At 47.5% G+C, this 17,938-nt stretch overlaps 1 protein-coding gene across 3 annotated transcripts in view; it reads left to right on the top strand.

The window, feature by feature from the left end:
* Nucleotides 1–1,882: 1,882 nt before the first annotated feature.
* The window catches only part of CPA4 (carboxypeptidase A4), a 35,993-nt gene continuing 19,937 nt past the window's right edge, over nt 1,883–17,938 (top strand). For 2 of the 3 annotated variants that reach the window (XM_064574955.1, XM_054505199.2), the window contains exons 1-9: nt 1,883–2,040; nt 7,223–7,304; nt 7,739–7,873; nt 8,976–9,074; nt 11,880–11,981; nt 13,512–13,619; nt 14,371–14,481; nt 15,614–15,704; nt 17,279–17,478. In XM_064574955.1, the coding sequence (XP_064431025.1) occupies nt 1,973–2,040; nt 7,223–7,304; nt 7,739–7,873; nt 8,976–9,074; nt 11,880–11,981; nt 13,512–13,619; nt 14,371–14,481; nt 15,614–15,704; nt 17,279–17,478 (996 nt within the window). In that variant the 5' untranslated portion in view covers nt 1,883–1,972. The remainder of the gene's footprint in view (nt 2,041–7,222; nt 7,305–7,738; nt 7,874–8,975; nt 9,075–11,879; nt 11,982–13,511; nt 13,620–14,370; nt 14,482–15,613; nt 15,705–17,278; nt 17,479–17,938) is intronic. The other variant, XM_064574954.1, reaches the window with a different exon arrangement.

The following is a 17,938-nucleotide window of genomic DNA, read 5'->3' as shown; positions in this document are numbered from 1 at the left end:
TTCTTTGTTCAATAAATACTAATTAAACAACTACATGGTGTCACACATTATCCTAGGTACTTACATATCTTCTGGTCCCATTGTTGCCTTTGGCTTTTTCCCATTTCTAGTATGCTGCATTATAAAAACAAGTGGGAACCCAAACCAATGATACTCATCAAACCTGGGTCTCAGATTCTATATAATTTTTTTTAGACATTCACTTCCATTAGGGATTGAGATTTTCTTCCTTTTGATGGTTTTCTCTGGGAGAAGAAGGTGGGAAGTGAATTCTGGGTCCTTGATTCTTTAGTTCACATTTCTTGCAGATTCAGCTCCCAGCTTCTCTGTTACTAATTTCAAAGCTGAAATCTGTCTCGGAGCCCAACCATTGTTATGGACCAGGGTGTGTGTAGGAGTTCCGTTTCAGTGCTCGAAGGATGAAAGAGTCCTGATAAAGCCCCCAGTTCCATAATTCCTGACAAAGACTCTCCTTGACCCAAACTTACTTCAGCTTCTCTGGGCCCTCTTTTTGACTAGGCCTTGTCCTTGGGCCCTGTCTAAGTCAGTCTTAGCAAAGAATCCTGCTAAATCATCCCCTAGTCCTTGATATCTGATTCAATTCCTCATCCTCCAACTTTGATGACTAAGTCCTTGGTCTGCCTTTGGCAAGAACCTGTGAGTCCAGTTAAACAAGAAGACCCCTACCCTTGATGTTTCCTCTTAGCAGTATTCCATCTACTGACCCCCTTCACTCTGCTCTCTTTACTGTACTTGGAGTTGAACACCATTACTCTCTTCTGTTGTGTGAGCCCTATTGTAATAATCTTGAATAAAGTCTTCCTTACAGTTTTAACAAGTCTCAGAATAATTTTTCTTTAACACCCCCAAAAATGACCATTGGTTGTATCCACCCCCCCTTGAGCAAGAGCAGAAAGAATGATGTAGACTATGGGGACAGTGGGATGGGGGAGGCTTTGGGTTTGGGGCTCTGAATTTGAGGATTTGGAGCTCCCAGGACAGACTTGAAGGCCTCAGAGTCCCTAAGGAGTCATGGAGATCTTGAGTGCCTTTCATTTATTCTGATGTGATTTGGTGGAAAGGACACCAGACTCAGAGTCTAGCAAATGTAAAAAAGTCTCATTATTAATAATACCATTAAGCTTTACCTTTACTCAGACCCCAAGGAAAACTGATATTTCATCCAGACTAACACTTCTTCCTTTCCCATTGACCTCATGTATTTCTACTTTTTTAGTGGAGTCATAAGAGTTAGGTGTCAGATTCATATCAGAGGTCACAAACTCTCATCATCATGACCTGCTCTGGTGAAATTCTCCGACAGGGCTTATCAAGTGTGTGGTCTTGGAGTTGGCTTGGGGTTTCTTTGATAGTCTTCACTTTTTTTTTTTTTAACTCTAGAGGTAACTCCATTTCAGGTTTACAATTTGGCCTCTCAGTAAATTCTTTTTTTTTTTTTTTTAAGATTTTATTTTTATTTATTTATTTGAGAGAGAGAATGAGAGACAGAGAGCATGAGAGGGAGGAGGGTCAGAGGGAGAAGCAGACTCCACGCCGAGCAGGGAGCCCGATGTGGGACTCGATCCCGGGACTCCAGGATCATGACCTGAGCCGAAGGCAGTCGCCTAACCAACTGAGCCACCCAGGCGCCCCGGCCTCTCAGTAAATTCTTTCCAGCACTGTGGGACTTCCCTATTTACTGAAAAAACACTATTTAAATACCAAGCAATGAGCAATATGGCACCTTCGGCACAGACTTCCAGTCTGAGGAGCAAGTTCCTGATCTTGTAAATCAAGAGGCCTTTATCACCCAAAAGGAATGTAAGATTCATCGGTAGGAGCCCGCTTGATATACATCACAGTTGCAAGGGTGCTTGGGAATCACATTAGCATTTTTGAGGACATGAGTCTGCCTCACACTTCTTATAAATACAACTTGACTCAGCCACTCCATGACTGACACCCTTGGGACATGAAGTGGATACTGTTCTTTGGGGCCCTTATTGGGCTCAGCATCTGTGGCCGAGAAAAGTTTTTTGGGTAAGTTCCTTTTTTTCTTTTTTAAAGATTTTATTTATTTATTTGAGAGAGAGAATGAGACAGAGAGAGAGCATGAGAGGGGGGAGGATCAGAGGGAGAAGCAGACTCCCTGTTGAGCAGGGAGCCTGATGTGGGACTCGATCCTGGGATTCCAGAATCATGACCTGAGCCGAAGGCAGTCGCTTAACCAACTGAGCCACCCAGGCGCCCTGGGTAAGTTCCTTTTGGACTTATTATTATTACTTGGTTGGTTCAGTGATATGGGAACCAAATGGATTTGAAAATGAATGGCTGATTATATCTCAAGTGGAGTTGGCATTGGGAAAGAAGACACGAGCTCGTATCCCAATTCTGCCCTGTGTCATCCTGGGCAAGCTCCTTCTCTCTTAGGCTTAATCCTATCTGTGCAATCAAGACGAGGTGGCCTCTACAGTCCCTCCCTGGCTCCCTAATCTCCTGCCAGTTCTTTTCCTTCCCAGTTCTTATTTCTAAAGTCAGGTTCAGTCCTCTTCTACTTTCTTACTTCTCTATTATGAAGTACCAAGAACTCCCAGAAATTGTTTCTAATTTCTGCCATGCTTAGGGGAAAACCGGGGTCTTAGGCTCTTTGGTTTCACCTCTCTGTTAGCAAGGAAGGCTTTGTAGAGCCGGGGCTTTCTCATCAGTGCCTGGGACATGGAGATTCACTAGCTCTTGCCTAGCCCCAGTGGTGAGACTTGGCATGTAAGGGCACACCTGTGCACTGCGTGTGCGTGCGTGTGTGTGCACGCACATGCTCAACACGCTCCATGCAGAATGCTTTGCGGTTTGCGGAGGAGAGGCCATTTGGGAGGTGGGAGAGATGAAAGGATGCCATGGTCCCCTGCTAGAAGATGGAATTCTAATAACTCATTACTGCCTAATGCTTTGCCATTTGCAAAGAGCTTTCATGTGCATTATCTTTTGGATCACGCAACAACTCTGCCGGGCAGGGGTGTTATTTTCCTCAATTTGAACATGAAAAAACTCAGCCTTAGAAAGGTTAGGGAACCTGCCCAATGCCACTCAGCTGGTAAGCAGGGGAGCTGGAACTCCGAAGGCAAAACCCATACCCTTTTGCTGTAACACAAGTTAATCTCCAGATAGAATCCTCTATCTCACAGATATATCTGTATCTGTTAGCTTACTCTCTAATTTGCTAGCTGGCTAAAGGGACTTGGGGGCTGTTTATTGAGGTAATTACTTATATGAGATTGAGTAATTTTTATGGTGATGACTTCTTTTCACACCTGGTGTCTGCTGTCAAATAGCTCAGAGGGGTTAGGCATAGCAGGTGGCCAGAGAAGGAGATTTTTCCACAGGCAGCTCAGCAGTAGGTGTGTAATAACTACGCTTGCTGCCGTGTGGGCTGATGCATGGAGCTGTCAGGCTCTCACTGCAGCTATTCACATGGCTGGAAAAATCTTTATTTCTCAGGATGCAGATTTCGCTTACAATGTAGCGGACACCTGAGTTGAGACAGCTGGGCCTGGCGCTGGAGTGCCCACCATGGGAGCTTACACAGAAAGGGCTGCGTGTCTGAGCTACTTGCAGGTGGTTTTAACCGATGGTGTCATCCTCACCCCAAAATCTGTTCTCCCCCTATAGTAGGGAACCCAGCAAAGGTGGTGGGATCCTTCCAGGGGCTCATAGACATGTCCCACACACCCAGCTCAGTGAACGTTTCTAGCAAGGGGAAGCTGGCCTCTCTGAGCTTTCAAGTGGTGGGAAGCCAGAGCACAGGTTGGCTAGGAGGGGGGACAGTACCAATGGAGATGGAGATGATGGGTTTTCTCCCCCACTCTCACCCCCCAGCTTTTGTTCCTTCCACCTAATGCCCTACTGCCCTCCCCCCCACCAAGTGTCCAGTGTCTCGCTCTGCTGGTGTCTTCTGTCCTGCCCTTTGGTCATCTTAAGGATGGGCCGGTGGCCAGGATGCCTAGAGGTACAGGGCAGGCAGAGAACAGGAATGTAGTTGCAGAACCGGTTGGAGCATCAGCAGTAGTTGGCAGGCATTTAAGAGTTCCGTGAAACCAACTCTTGTGGTGGCTGCTAAGCCTGGCCGGGGATATGGGCAAGAGAGGCACAAAGAACAGGCCCCTTGGCTTGCCTGCATGGAAACGAGGGAGGGATAGAAGCTCAGCACCAGGGGGGCTATTGACTGTCAGAACGTGGGATGAGGGACGCCTGGGTGGCTCGGTCGTTAAGCATCTGCCTTCGGCTCAGGTCATGATCCCAGGGTTCTGGGATCGAGCCCCGCATCGGGCTCCCTGCTCAGCTCCCTGCTCTCTCTCTCCCATTCCCCCTGCTTGTGTTCCCTCTCTTGCTGTGTCTCTCTCTGTCAAAAAAGTAAATAAAATCTTTTTTTTTTTAAGATTTTATTTATTTATTTGAGAGAGAGAGAATGAGAGACAGAGAGCACGAGAGGGAAGAGGGCAGAGGGAGAAGCAGACCTCCTGCCGAGCAGGGAGCCCGATGTGGGACTTGATCCCGGGACTCCAGGATTATGACCTGAGCCGAAGGCAGTCGCTTAACCAACTGAGCCACCCAGGCGCCCAAAGTAAATAAAATCTTTAAAAAAAAAAAAAAAGAATGTGGGATGAGTGTGAGGGTGAATGAGAGGAGGGCGCCAGGAGCACCAAGAACACCTGGGTGGACTAGCAGGGGTAGACATGGCAACTTGCAAATCCCAATATATGCCCTCTACTAGACCGACCTTCATTTGCAGAGAGTTTGAGATCTTTGCATGGATTTCCAGACGGCAGAGATAGGTTGTGTTCAGCTCTCTGCACTCTCAGGACTGGGAAAGAGCATTTTTCAAATAGAGACAAGGATGATTAGGGCAAGAAAATGGCTGCCCTTCACCAACACCTACTTAACGTTCTCTCTGCTTCTGTGTTTTGATGGACTTATGCTCATGAGAATGGTGTTAGATCTGCCAACCACCCCCCGCCCCCCTTTTAGTGCCCTCTGAAGGCTGTCCCTAATGTTGCCTCCGGGTTAGGGAGAACCCCATGGGTGATGACAGTTGGTTCTAAAGCCTGGGCATGAGGTTGCCAGGCAGATAAGGAAAAGGGCTGGGCCATCCGGGCAGAGGGAACAGCATGTGCACAGGCATGGAAGGGCAAAAGACATGGTGAATTTGGGATTTCAATAAGGTTGGAACTGAGAGGGTGGAGGAGGGAGAGGTGGAGGAGAAACAGATGGGGAAGGGCTCCACTCTGCACCAGCCCTTCCACTCTGCCTCTCTGTACTCCAGTTGTGTCTTTGTCCTCTGTAGCTTGGCTGATAGGGCCTGATGAAATGTGCTGTGGATTTGCTCATGCTCAGGGCCAGATAGATCCACTGTCATGGACTGTGCCCAGGAGTATGGAAGTTCTGCTGTGAAGTCACCACTCCAGGAAAAATAAACTGCATGCTCTGGGTGCCTGTGTAACATTATCTTCATACTCTTGAGAGCCCCTTATTCTTAGATTCCTCTTTTCTTCCTGTTCCTTCTCCCTCCCCTCCTTCCTTCTCGTTGTTCTAGTCAGTGCTGTATTTTACAGATGCCTCATTTTGCCGATAGAGATGTCAGTGCACAGGAGCTTTCTAGAACACTCATTTTAAAGACTCCTCTTTTTCTGGAGTGTTGGGGGTGGGTTGTGACAGAGCGTAACTTCGGCAGATGGGCCCTGGTACTTAGCCAGAAGTAAGGATTTCCCTTCTGTTTTAAACCTGTTCCTTTTTTGGGAGGCTGCTTGCCTGTGTCGAGGAAATGGTGGTTTGACTCCCCATCTTCCCAGGGCTGTGGTTCAACTCCTAGCCAGCCTGTTGGGTTCAGACTGAGACCTGCCAGGCCTCAGCAGCTGCCAGGGGTTGTGCTTGGCGGCCCACCTCCAAGGACCCTGTGGAGACTGGTTGAGCTGGGAGAAAGTGAGCCCTTTGGCTCTGGCATTTCCTCCAGACCTGCCACCCGCAGTGGCAGCAACTCTGCGGTGGCCCTTGCCTCTTTGGGGCTGGACTAGACCCCCTGGAGATTCTCCAGAACCTCCTGGAACAAAGTGAAACCCTGAGAGTCCCATCTGGATTGAGCCGGTTTTCTGATGAGAAGATGCGGATCTGCCACGTGAGGCTGCACATTCAGCTCCCTGTGACAGAACCATTTTCCCTGTCAACAGGTCCTTCAGCCCACAGCCCTCTCCAGCAGCTCTTCCCGCATTCATTCGTGTAAAGGGATGACGCATGTGACAGCGTCGAGTGCGGATTCATTCGGGCCGTCACCTAGCAACGGCCTAATGGCTCCCCTGGCTCCCTGAGCCCGCTGAGAGCACAAAGGCAGCTTTTCAGGCTCGGCCTTCTCCCACCCACACACAGGACTTCAGGGGCCTCGGCCCCTGCCGCTGCTGCGGAAGCTAAATGGTGTAGATGGAGCAAGTTCAGGACAAACAACAAAGGGGGGCTCGGGACTGGCCGGCTCCCTTCTGGGACCTTCTCAGGGCCCCCTTGGGAGGACTGAATCCCAAGTCAGCCCCAGCACCCTAGCCCGTATTGTACTTCGCATTTGTATGGAGTTCTGGAGCTGGACAGGATTGAGAGACCACCCAGCAAATAGCTAACCCTCCGAGGATGGAAGGTCTTTTCTCTTTTCCAGCTCTTTCCAGCATGGACCTTCAGCCAGAGTTTCAGTCCTCGCCCCTGACAGTGAAGAAGTACTTCTTTATGTCTTGAGTTAGCTTTGCGTGTAACTCAGGAACATTCCTTTCTGCAAAATATATATGTTTTTCATTATAAAGTAATATGACCACATTACAGAAAACAGATACAAGGGTAAAAAAAGTCAGTCATCCATAATCCCACGACCCGGACATAAGCACTGTCAGCATTTGCTATATTTCCGTTGTCTGTTTTTCTTCCAATGCATCTGCTTTTTCCATACTTGTAATCATGGCATACATACAATTTTGTGTCCTGCTCTTTCACTTAATATTTCCCTTCAAGTTATACTATAAGCACTTTTTCATATTTGCCACGTAGTCTTATTTTTAATGGCTATACATTATAACCAAAGACTAGACCATTTCCTCTCATTCGTCCCAGTTATGTCTGGGACATAGGCTTGGGGTTTATTTGCCAGCTGAAAGCTCACCATTATCTTTTGCTTTTTTTTTTTTTTCCCCTCCAGGGACCAAGTTTTTAGGATTAACGTCAGAAATGGAGACGAGATCAGCAAACTAAGTCAGCTAGTGAATTCAGACAACCTTAAGGTACCTAGTTCTCAGTCCTCTTGGGTATCTCTGACTTTGGTGAGAGGAGACTCTTGCACCACTGACGTTGTTACTCCTGGAGAGTTTTTGTTAGTATAGTCCTGTATTAGTCAACGGGCCCTCACACGATTGCGAGGGTTGATGGGGAGAAGCGCTGTAGATCACAGCACTGCTGTCCTGGGAGCTGGGCGGCCTCAATGGTGGGCTCCATCTTTCTATCTGCCATTGACTTACTACTTCTTGGATTTTGCCAGGTATTGCCTTCTGGGTAGGCCTGACCAGACACAGCTATGAAATGGGCAAAGTTTACCCTTGGGCAGAACCCAGCTCCTCAGGGATCACCCTTGCCTTTGGCAGTTGTTCTAGAAGAATGAGCTCATTGTGCCTTTTACCTGAACTGTCCTTTAATCTGGTTTTATTTCCATTCTCTTCAGCTCAACGTCTGGAAATCTCCCTCCACCTTCGGTCATCCCATGGATGTCCTGGTCCCATCTGTCAGTCTGCAGCTAGTGAAATCCTTCTTGAAGTCCCGGGGTTTAGAGTACTCAGTGACAATTGAAGACCTGCAGGTGGGTAGGCCGAGGTCCCTAACTGGTCTTGCATAGGACAAAGCACCCAGAGTGGACCTAAGACATGTGCAAGTCATGGTCTTATCCTTCTCCATTTTATAGATGAACTCATTGAGGTCCATGGAAGTAAAATGCAGTGACTTGTTAGTGGGAACATGTTGTAGTAGAAAGGGCATGCATAGGTTAGGGAACTGGACAGATCTGTATCCAAATCCTGATTTTGCTAACTATCAGCTGTGTGACTTTGGACAAGCTATTAACGTCTTGAGCCTCTGTTTCTTCATCAGTAAAATGGTAACAGCAATGCCTACTTCATACAATTTATCGAGAAGATTAAATGTATTAAGTGTATGTGAAATGCCCAGTGGTACTTGGTCTGTCATAGATGACCCACAAGTATGAAGCTTCTCTCCCTTGTTGTATTTGAAGTCAAGAGGGAAGAAAAGTGTGTGTATGTGGGCGGGGGGGAGCCTGGGGGTGTTGGAGACCAGTCATAAAAGGCATCTTTTGAGAAAGAGGGAATGTCACCAGTAGTTCTCAGCAGAGGGAACATCACCACCCAAGCCAGACGCAAGCCTCACGACCTGTATCCGAACAGCAGGACAGTGTCTGGCTCATGTTCTCTCCCTCACCGAGGTGGGTTATGGACTAATTGGTGATTTGGCCCGGGAGTTTCCTGATGGCATGAGCAGCTGTGAGCTTATTAATCATCCTCACATGTCACGGACATCTGCCAGGAGCCTTCAAAGTATGAGTGGTTATAAGAATTTCTTTGTTTCTGAATGGTTTCCCAAGCTGTGTATTTCAGAGACACTGGATACCAGATGCGGGCTGATGTCTAGAGAATTCATAGTGTAGAATAACCAAATAGCACATATGTTGCTTTTGGGGAGTAAGTGGGTTTTGAATGGGGTGATGTATGTTGGGTGCCAAGAAATAAGCTTTTATAGATATGTGGAAGAAATCGGACCACCTTTCACACCTTGACGTTTGTGTGCCAAGGGTGCCGCCATCTTGGCCAGCTCGTGCCAAAATATGGCAGAAACGACATGAACCTCCATCTCCAGTGGGTCACATCACAGCGTTGCCGTGTCTGTTTTAGGCCCTTTTAGATAATGAAGATGAAGAAATGCAACACAATGAAGGACAAGAGCGGAGCAATAATAGCTTCAACTATGGGGCCTACCATTCCCTGGAAGCTGTAAGTGTCTCGGAGCAGGTTAAGATCAAGGTCATTGACATCCTGGGTTTTGTAACCCCTTTCCTTACTTCCAGGAGGCATTAGTCCTTAGCACAGTACCCCTTCCCTAAGGGGCTAAAATGTGAACACTTCAGTTTGTTTTGTAATTCTTGGGTTGTTTATCTCCCACCAGCACCTAAGAGCATAGTGAAACACAACTGAACATTTTCTCCCACATGCATCCTTCTTTTCTAAGGCAACCCCTGAAAGAAAACCATGAAATAATTACAATCATTTCCATCCTTGTAATTCAACCTTCTTATACCCCACCATAATCCCTGTATTTTACTCACCCAGATTAAAATGTTACTTATTCCAGGCAAGTAGACAAGTGGTTATTTCCAAGGTTAACCAAATATTTCCACGCATTTATCATGATTACTTATAATGCATATTTGTTCTATAATGTGTTTTGGTGCTGTGTTTAGTTAAAAACCACTTTATATAGATGACTGACTTCCAAGGTAAGCCAACCCTTCCAATAAAAAATTTGGAGCAGAACCACTTAATATGATATTAGAACTTGAGGAATCAAGAGGGGCTATAGAATGGGACTGCATCACGTATCCTACAGTTTCCTTACGACCCCTAATGTCTTCTACATTAGTCTGGACATTCTCTACTAGCTCAGAACAACACCTCAAAATGAAATTGTTTTTCTCCTTCCCATACCTGCATACACGTTGTTCTTTATATCTAAAGATGGGGTTCCTGGCATGCTTTTTGTGAGGCATATACTTTGAGTTGTTTCTCTTCTAGGTGAGGGATTATTTCCAGGGTTGACCAACTGTTTTCACTTCTTTCCCATGATTGTCAGTAGCTTTGTTTATTGTGTATACTTCCAACTGCACTGCCCCTTGATCCCTTTTGTGACCAATGACATACATCTGCAAAACAGCTGGATAAAGTTAGGAGTTCAGTCCAGGGCCATGGACAAGAGCAGAGCTCAGGGCGCACACAGGGCTCAGACCCATGACGTGAGCCTCGTTAAGGTGGCGCACTCCCTAGCTGAGCTAAGTGGTTGCAAATGTCAGCCAAGACCCCAGGAACTCCATCCCCTCACCTGCCTGCTATGGGCACCACGCTTTCTCATGCACTTGCATTTGCTCTCTGGCTTTAGGGCTCGCTGCCATCTGATTGCAGCTTCCCCCATGCCCCCCCGCCCCCTTGAGGCCTTCTGCTGTGCCTCGGTGTACTGTCTCCCTCTTGGCTTGATCACATGCAGTTCTTTCTAAAAACAGCTTTGAAGAGCTCTCATCCTGTAACCGCGTAGGCCTGGTTGGGTCTCTGGTGGGGGTCTTATGTCTGTCTCAGCCAGGGTTTCCAATTTCAGATTTTCTGTGTGTTGTTGTGGTTGTCATTGTTTCTGTTAGTTTCCCGGCTGAGCGTCCCCCTCATGTTGGCAGTGTGAATTTGGACCCCTACCTCCCGATACAGCTTGGTATTTTAACTTCTCATGGGGGGCTCTCTTGCCCCTCATGGCTCAGGGTGGGCATCCAGCTTTTGCTTCACTTTCTAGGGTGAGTAGGTAGAGCTTCCAAGCCCTTTTCATGGCTGGAATGGATGGTTCTCAGCTCTCAGGTTCCAGCTCCTTGGCCCACCCTGGGTCCTGTGCCCTTGATCACTATTCCTGACTTGCTGTAAACCCTCAATGCCTAAGGCAGATATCTGGTCCCGAGGCTCCATTTTCTGCCCTCAACTCAGCTTCTCACTTCTGACCCCTACAATGTCTCCTTTCTTGATTTTTAAGCTTGGCTGTGAATTATTTTTATTGTAGTTTATCTGGCTTGAGTATATATTTGGGGGGGTGGTTTCCCGCTTCTGCTCGGTCTGCCATATTGACTGCCACTCTGATAAACCACTGAAGCTGGAGTTTTATTCAGTATTGATTGCGTATTTTTCTCCTCTGTAAAGCTCCCTCTTCCACTTTTAAGATCTAAATAGAAATTTCTTTATTTCCTTCTTTTGCCCTCAGAAGTTTTGAGCAACTAAGATGGATGAACTCTATCTAAATCAAGCTTTTTTAGAAATTGAAACCAAATGGAAGCATTTGTAGCCATGATTTACAGCTCTTCACTCCTTCTCTTCAGGCCGTTAGAGGAATCTCCAAAGTGGTGTGCTTATACTACAGGGTGTGAGCAAGATGCTTCACTGGGATGGAGGAAGAAACTATTGCAACTTCTATTTACGTCCCACATACATTTATATTTATTATTAATGCCACCATTTTGCTTCTTTTTTCTTCTTTTATAATGTACATAACATATTTGGTACATTATTCCAGTGGTATACATAATGTATTGTATATATGTAATAGACATAGCATATGTATATTATAAAACAAATATATATATATCGGGTGTATGCTAATTAAAAAAACACTGGTGGAGGAAGTGATGAAAAGGTTTAGAGAGGACCATTTTCAAGAACCTTGGCTAAATGGGGCGATGGCTGATTATCCAGTCTGGTGCGGCGCGAAGGACCGCACTGTGCACAAGTCTCTCTCATTTAGTGGCCTATAATTTTATGGACAGATAAAATGTGTTATTCTCTAGAATGTTGTAGAAAAGGACTCTTTAGGCAGTTCTTCAAGAATAAGTGTTCCATGGCGATAATACTGTCAACCCTGAGATCACAGGGCTGGATCTAATCATTGATCAAATCAATGAAGAAGTCATCGGGATCAGTAAGATGAAGTTCACAGATACCTACCCAGAGCTGAACAAAATTCTCAAATGCCCCTGAGTTCACCTTTTCATGCTTCAGATTTACCGTGAGATGGACAGCATTGCCGGAGATTTTCCTGAGTTGGCGAGCAGGGTGAAGATTGGGCATTCGTTTGAAAACCGGCCCATGTATGTACTAAAGGTGAGTCCCCAGGCTCTTCAAGAGGCCTGACTGGACTCAGGCTCCTGGTCCCTTGTGTCCAGGACCCAGCCCTCAGACTTCTGAAGAAGGCAGGTTTTTAGGCTCTCCTTGACTTCAGGGACGTGGGGAGACATCTACTGAGGTTCAGATTTGGTGTGACTGAGAGTCCCCTGTTTTTGCCTAACATGGAAGGAGTTAGAACTTAGAAGGAGTCCATCCCATTGCAAGTTTTGACTGAAAGGCAGGATCAACCGGGTGGGGTAGTGGTGGTGGATGGGTGAGGGGTAGTGGGGATGGGGGTAGGGTGGGTTGGTTAGCCTTCCAGAAAGCGCTCAGATGGGCCACAATCTTTTGCCTTCATTCTTACCTCTAAAAAGCAAGTCAAATTGGGATAGTTCTACAAATTCTATTCTGCTTTTAGGGGTACTTATTGGAAAAGCAATCTAGGAAGCTAATTTTAGGGTTGATGTAATTTTAAGCCCAGCCTATGATCCTGGCTGCACAAAGCCTAATTTCTAGATATTTCTAACAGATTCAGGTCTATATTGGCAAAAGAGGTAGAGAATTTATGGCAGGGACATAAATTACATAAATAATCCAGCCAAATGAATAAAAAGGAATTTGGAGATATGAACCACGGAACAACTGAAGGTGCTAAGAATTTGTCAGATCCTTAGCTTCATATAAGCCCTGAAGAACCCAGGCTCGTGGCTTGAATTACCAGCCAGAGGAGATTTGCCACTGAGCCGGTCGCTCTAAAATAATCCACATAAATTGAGATTATTTGCCAACCTGATGGAGACTCTGGCTTCATTCGCACCATGCTTTGACCCAAGGTGGCCCAGCCCCACCCTTAAATAAGGCAGGAGCCAGAATTCATTTAATGCCATTTGCAAAGAGCTATAGTGAACCTCTCTCTTCCTCCTTTTTTTTTTTTCTTTTAAGATTTTATTTATTTGAGAGAGAGAGAATGAGAGACAGAGAGCATGGGAGAAAGGAGGGTCAGAGGGAGAAGCAGACTCCTTGCTGAGCAGGGAGCCCGATGTGGGACTCGATCCCGGGACTCCAGGATCATGACCTGAGCCGAAGGCAGTCGCTTAACCAACTGAGCCACCCAGGCGCCCCTCTCTTCCTCCTTTTAAAATCAAATTCATTTATTGCATCAACTAGAACAGGCTGGTTCCTGCACTCTTGTGTCTCTCTCTGTTGGGATGCCCTTTGAGGTCTTTCAAGAGACGTAATATTATCTCTGATCACACTGGTATTCTCATTCACAATAGCAATAGTTTCCCCTTCCCATTTGCTTCCAACCCCAGAGCGGCTCGAGTGGCCCGGGGCTGCGGCTGGGCCTGCCACCCAATTAAGCTCCTTCGTCACAGATAAGCCTGATAAATAGATGGTGCCCTCAGGAACATTTGGTCTCTGAATTATCCTAAATGGATTAAATGAATAGGGGTGAGCTGGGGAGAGGAGAGGTGAGTGGATACATGGGCAGGAGGGTCATTTTCTGGCCTCTTTGTCCTCCCACAGTTCAGCACCGCAGAAGGCAGGCGGCGGCGGCCGGCCATTTGGCTGAACGCAGGCATCCACTCCCGGGAGTGGATCTCGCAGGCCACGGCGATCTGGACTGCGAGGAAGGTCATGTCGCCTGGTATTAGCTGAGAATTCTGGTGGGCCCAGGGTGCCTCCGCAGGGCCCCAGGGGGCTGGGTCTGGGGGGACGAGGTGGGAAGGCACTCTGCACAGACACAGTAGGCTGGGGGGCCTTTCCCGATTGGAGAAGCAAAAGGTCAGAGCCCTTTGGTCAAGCCACTGTGGCTAAATGACAAAGTCCCTTGATGGCAGCAAGCAAGCTAATGAGCTGCAGAGGTGGCCCCGAAACACTGACCCATAGTCAGCCCCGCAGAAAGGGAGCAGAGTCTTCTCAGCAGCAAAACTCAGATGAACTTTGCCGTCAGACCCACCCTAGCCCTCCAGACCCTCAGGGACCTCATGCTGCCTCCATGTCACCCCCCTGCACCCGCTCCGAGAGTCTGCTTTAAGGCAGCACTAGGGAGAGGAGGGGTGCTGTGTGTGCAGGATTTATTTTCCCCGCCCGTTAGCATGGGGGCCCAGATTTCCCCAAACTATGATGATGTGTGGCTCTTCCCTCCCTGGTTGCCACCCCCTGGAAGGAGTGAGTCAACCAGGCAGGCCCAGCCTCGTCGCAGTTGATGGCATCATGATGCCATGTTCCCCCAGGTTTTGAGGCGCTCTAAGAGCTTTGCCGAGAGCTGTGTCTATGAGGGTGGCAGGGGACTGCAGGGGGGCATCTGGGGGAGACACACGGGCTTAGACTGGGCACCCGAGCTGGCCATGGCGTAGCTGACAAGCTTCCTTTCTCTGCTTAGATTGTATCTGATCACGGCAAGGATCCAGCCATCACCTCCATTTTGGAGAAAATGGATATTTTCTTGTTGCCTGTGGCCAATCCTGACGGATATGTGTACACACAAACTCAAGTGAGTAATACCGAATGAGCTGGGCTTGAAGTTAAGAAGAGTCTGTTGAATTCCTCACCGTAGCACCTGAACAGTTGTAGGAACGTGGGGAGAACTCCCACATGCGTGCATGTTACAGGCTTCCTTGGGCTCCCATTTTTCACTCGTTCCCTGAGCCGAGAGTCACCAGAGGATATTTTTTCTTAGAATAGTCTAATGAACTCCCTATCGTGGATCTTGAACAATTACCAACACTTTACCAATCTTCTTTTCATTTCTTCCCCTCCCACACATTTTTTTTTTCCTTTTGTTTAAAGCACATCCCTGACATCAGGTTATTTTACCCCAAATTTCTTTAGTATGCATCTCTGGTTGATGATAATTAAAACAAAACAACAACAACAAAAAACCCAAACAATACACTGCTGTCACTTTTAAAAAAATTGATGGAATTTATTTAATATCATCTAATTCCCCCAGTTATCTTTTAAATGTCTTCTGAGTCAGTTTGTTGAAATCAGTACCCAAATAAGGTTTGCACCCGTATTTGGTTGTTGTGGTTCTGCAGCCTTTTCAGATCTACGGCAGTTTCCCGCCCCCACCCCTGCCACACACACCTCTTTTAAAAATGTCATTCATTTGTTGGAGAATCAGAATAAATTGTCCTGTAGAATGTCTCACGCTCTCAATTTGGCTGATGGCTCCTTTGTTGTGTTTCATTCGTTCCTGTACCCCCGTATTCCCTTCCTATTCACTAGTAGTCAGAGCTTGAAGTTTGATTGGATTCAGGTGAGTTTTTTAGGCAAGAATAAAACAGCTGCTGTGCACTTCCTGTCCCACCAGTGATCATTTGGGCATACGATGTCTGTCTGTCCTCCTTCTGCCAAAGCCAAAAATCATTCGGTGGGTTCAGGTGGCATCAGGGGCATCGGGGCATTTTGGGGGCGTCCTTCTTTCTGAGCCCGAAGGGCTGAGCCTCCTTTCTCCGGGAGATGAGAGGAGACTGCTCAGTCCGTGAGGACCGGAGCCCCGATGATCCTCCAGGCAGAGCTGCAGGCAGCTTGCTCCATCATAGAGCCCCAGAGAACACCTTCACTTCTCCTGTGCCCTGACCGTCTCTGAATGCTTATTCCTTCCTTGGTGGACTTTTCAGAACCGACTGTGGAGGAAGACACGGTCCCACAATCCTGGAAGCCCTTGCGTTGGCACTGATCCAAATAGAAATTGGAATGCTGGTTTTGCAGGTAGGCCGGGGAGGTGGTTTTCCCTCCCTCCCTGCTGCCCCTGGGGAGCCTGGTCCACAGGGCCCTGGCTGGCTCCATTCCTGCTTCACTGAGAGACTTGGGCCAATCCCTTACACTCTGTCTCGGGTTGGTTTTTTTTTTTTCAGCATTTTTTGGGGTAGGTAATTTTGAAAGGAAATGACTCAGCAATTCTTGTTCTCCTGAAAGAACACTTTTTATTTTTTTAAGGATTTTCTTTATTTATTTGACAGAGAGACAGAGAGAGAGAGCACCAGTAGGCAGAGCGGCAGGCAAAGGGAGAAGCAGACTCCCCGCTGAGCGAGGAGCCCAACGCAGGGCTCCATCCCAGGACCCTGGCAGACGCTTAACCGACTGAGCCACTCAGGCGTCCCAGAACACTATTTTAAAAACGGCTCTAGTCTTAGATGTACAGATCCACCCCCTGTGCCCTGGTCATCCCCGTTTCTCCCGAGCGAGTGACTGGGTGGGTGGAAGGGCTCCTGGTGGTAACTGGGAAGAGAGCGGTTAGCACCGTTGCCCTAACAGACCAGATTGTGGGACATAGTGAGGCCTCAACTCTAGCAGTTGACCCTTAGATGCGTCAGTGTGACACGCAGCCCTTTGGTGTCATGGAAAGGGCACGAGGCTTAGGAGACCCGGATTCTGAGTTCCAGCTCTTGAAAAGTCATCCCTACAGTCGTGCCCACTGGCTGCCAGGTATTTTCCTGTGTGTTAACTTATTTATTCGCCTGATCCAGTGAGTGAGTTTTGTTATCTGAAAGGAGACAGTCGAAGCTCAGAGACAGTCTCAGGAGCATGTGGTCAAGAGTTAGAATCGAGCCTCACCTTGCAGCTCCAGAACCCAGTAGTGCTCTGTCTGGCTCTTCCACAGCTGTGCTGATGTCCTGTCCTCAACGTATTTCTTGCACTTGCACACTTGCCTGCCACATACACCGTGGCGGGGAGCATCATGGGCCTGTGGGAAAGGAGCTGATAGAAATGTGGGAACCGAGGGCATCAAAGTTAAGTCAGATCTTCCCACAAGTGGGGTGGTTTTACACACATGCCAAGTACCTCAGGGAGCTATGTCGTGAAGTAGTAGAGAAGGCAATATTTCTAAATACCTGTCAAATGCGAGGCTTTAGCCACAACAATAGATTATTTTTGGCAGCACTTGGCCATTAAGATCTGAACCAAGAGAATGAGTTGACACCAGAATAAATGGAGTCATTTTCATTATTAATTGGTATTCATATTAATTATCTAGAATATTATTAATTACAACTCACTGTCAAGTATGATATGAATTATTTATGACAACTGTTAGTGATGCAATACAAGGTCAACTCTATCCATTTAAAGGAGTCCTTCCAGTTTTTCCTCCTCAGCTGTGGCAGATCCAGTACCCTCCCACATCTGCGCCCCCCCGCCACGCAACACATATTGTGGGCTAGGCTCCTCACATTGACCTGTTCACGGCCAGCCCCTTCTGCCCTTCCTCCGGTTTGAGTGTCCTGCATTTCTGTGTTCTTGCCTATGGGTTCATGTTTCTGCTTGGGCCACTCCCCCCATAGGAGAGGGAGCCAGTGACAACCCTTGCTCTGAAGTATACCATGGACACCATGCCAACTCGGAAGTGGAGGTGAAGTCAGTGGTAGATTTCATCCAAGAACATGGGAATTTCAAATGCTTCATCGACTTGCACAGCTACTCACAGCTGCTGATGTATCCATATGGGTACATGGTCAAGAAGGCCCCAGATGCTGATGAACTGGTGAGTGGTGGGACACCTTCCACCTAGACCTGGGCCTGCTTGACCCCGGGGTGCTGCCACAGTAGTCCTTCTACAGCTTATAGGGAAAGTCCGGGAGCCTGGACTTATTTCATTAAGGGCCTGGTCTCTCTCCCTGCCCTTTGGAATGTGCCACAGACCTACTGGGGACAGGAAGAAGACCGTTCTTCTTGTTTCTGTGTTTGCTGTGAGTTTCAAGAACCACACCTGACCCCTGCCTTTCCTTGTCAATTGTTTTTCTGACCAAAATGTGTGACGGACCCACTGCTTGCCAAGAACTGTGGGTGGCCCTGTGGTGGTTAAGGGGGAGGTGCTCCTCATTCCGGTCAAGGTAGAGTTTAAGTAGGGTGCAGGCTACAGCCTAGGGGTGCTCTGCGTTGCATATAATGACTCACCCTAGGATGTGAACAGGCACTTAGGGTGGACTGATGAGCAGGGCTGG

Source organism: Mirounga angustirostris, unplaced genomic scaffold (genome assembly GCF_029215605.1).
Source record: "Mirounga angustirostris isolate CCGP_5_RB_7025 unplaced genomic scaffold, mMirAng1.0.hap1 SCAF_12, whole genome shotgun sequence".
Classification (NCBI taxonomy): Eukaryota; Metazoa; Chordata; class Mammalia; order Carnivora; family Phocidae; genus Mirounga; species Mirounga angustirostris.
This window is presented reverse-complemented; position numbering and strand designations above follow the sequence as displayed.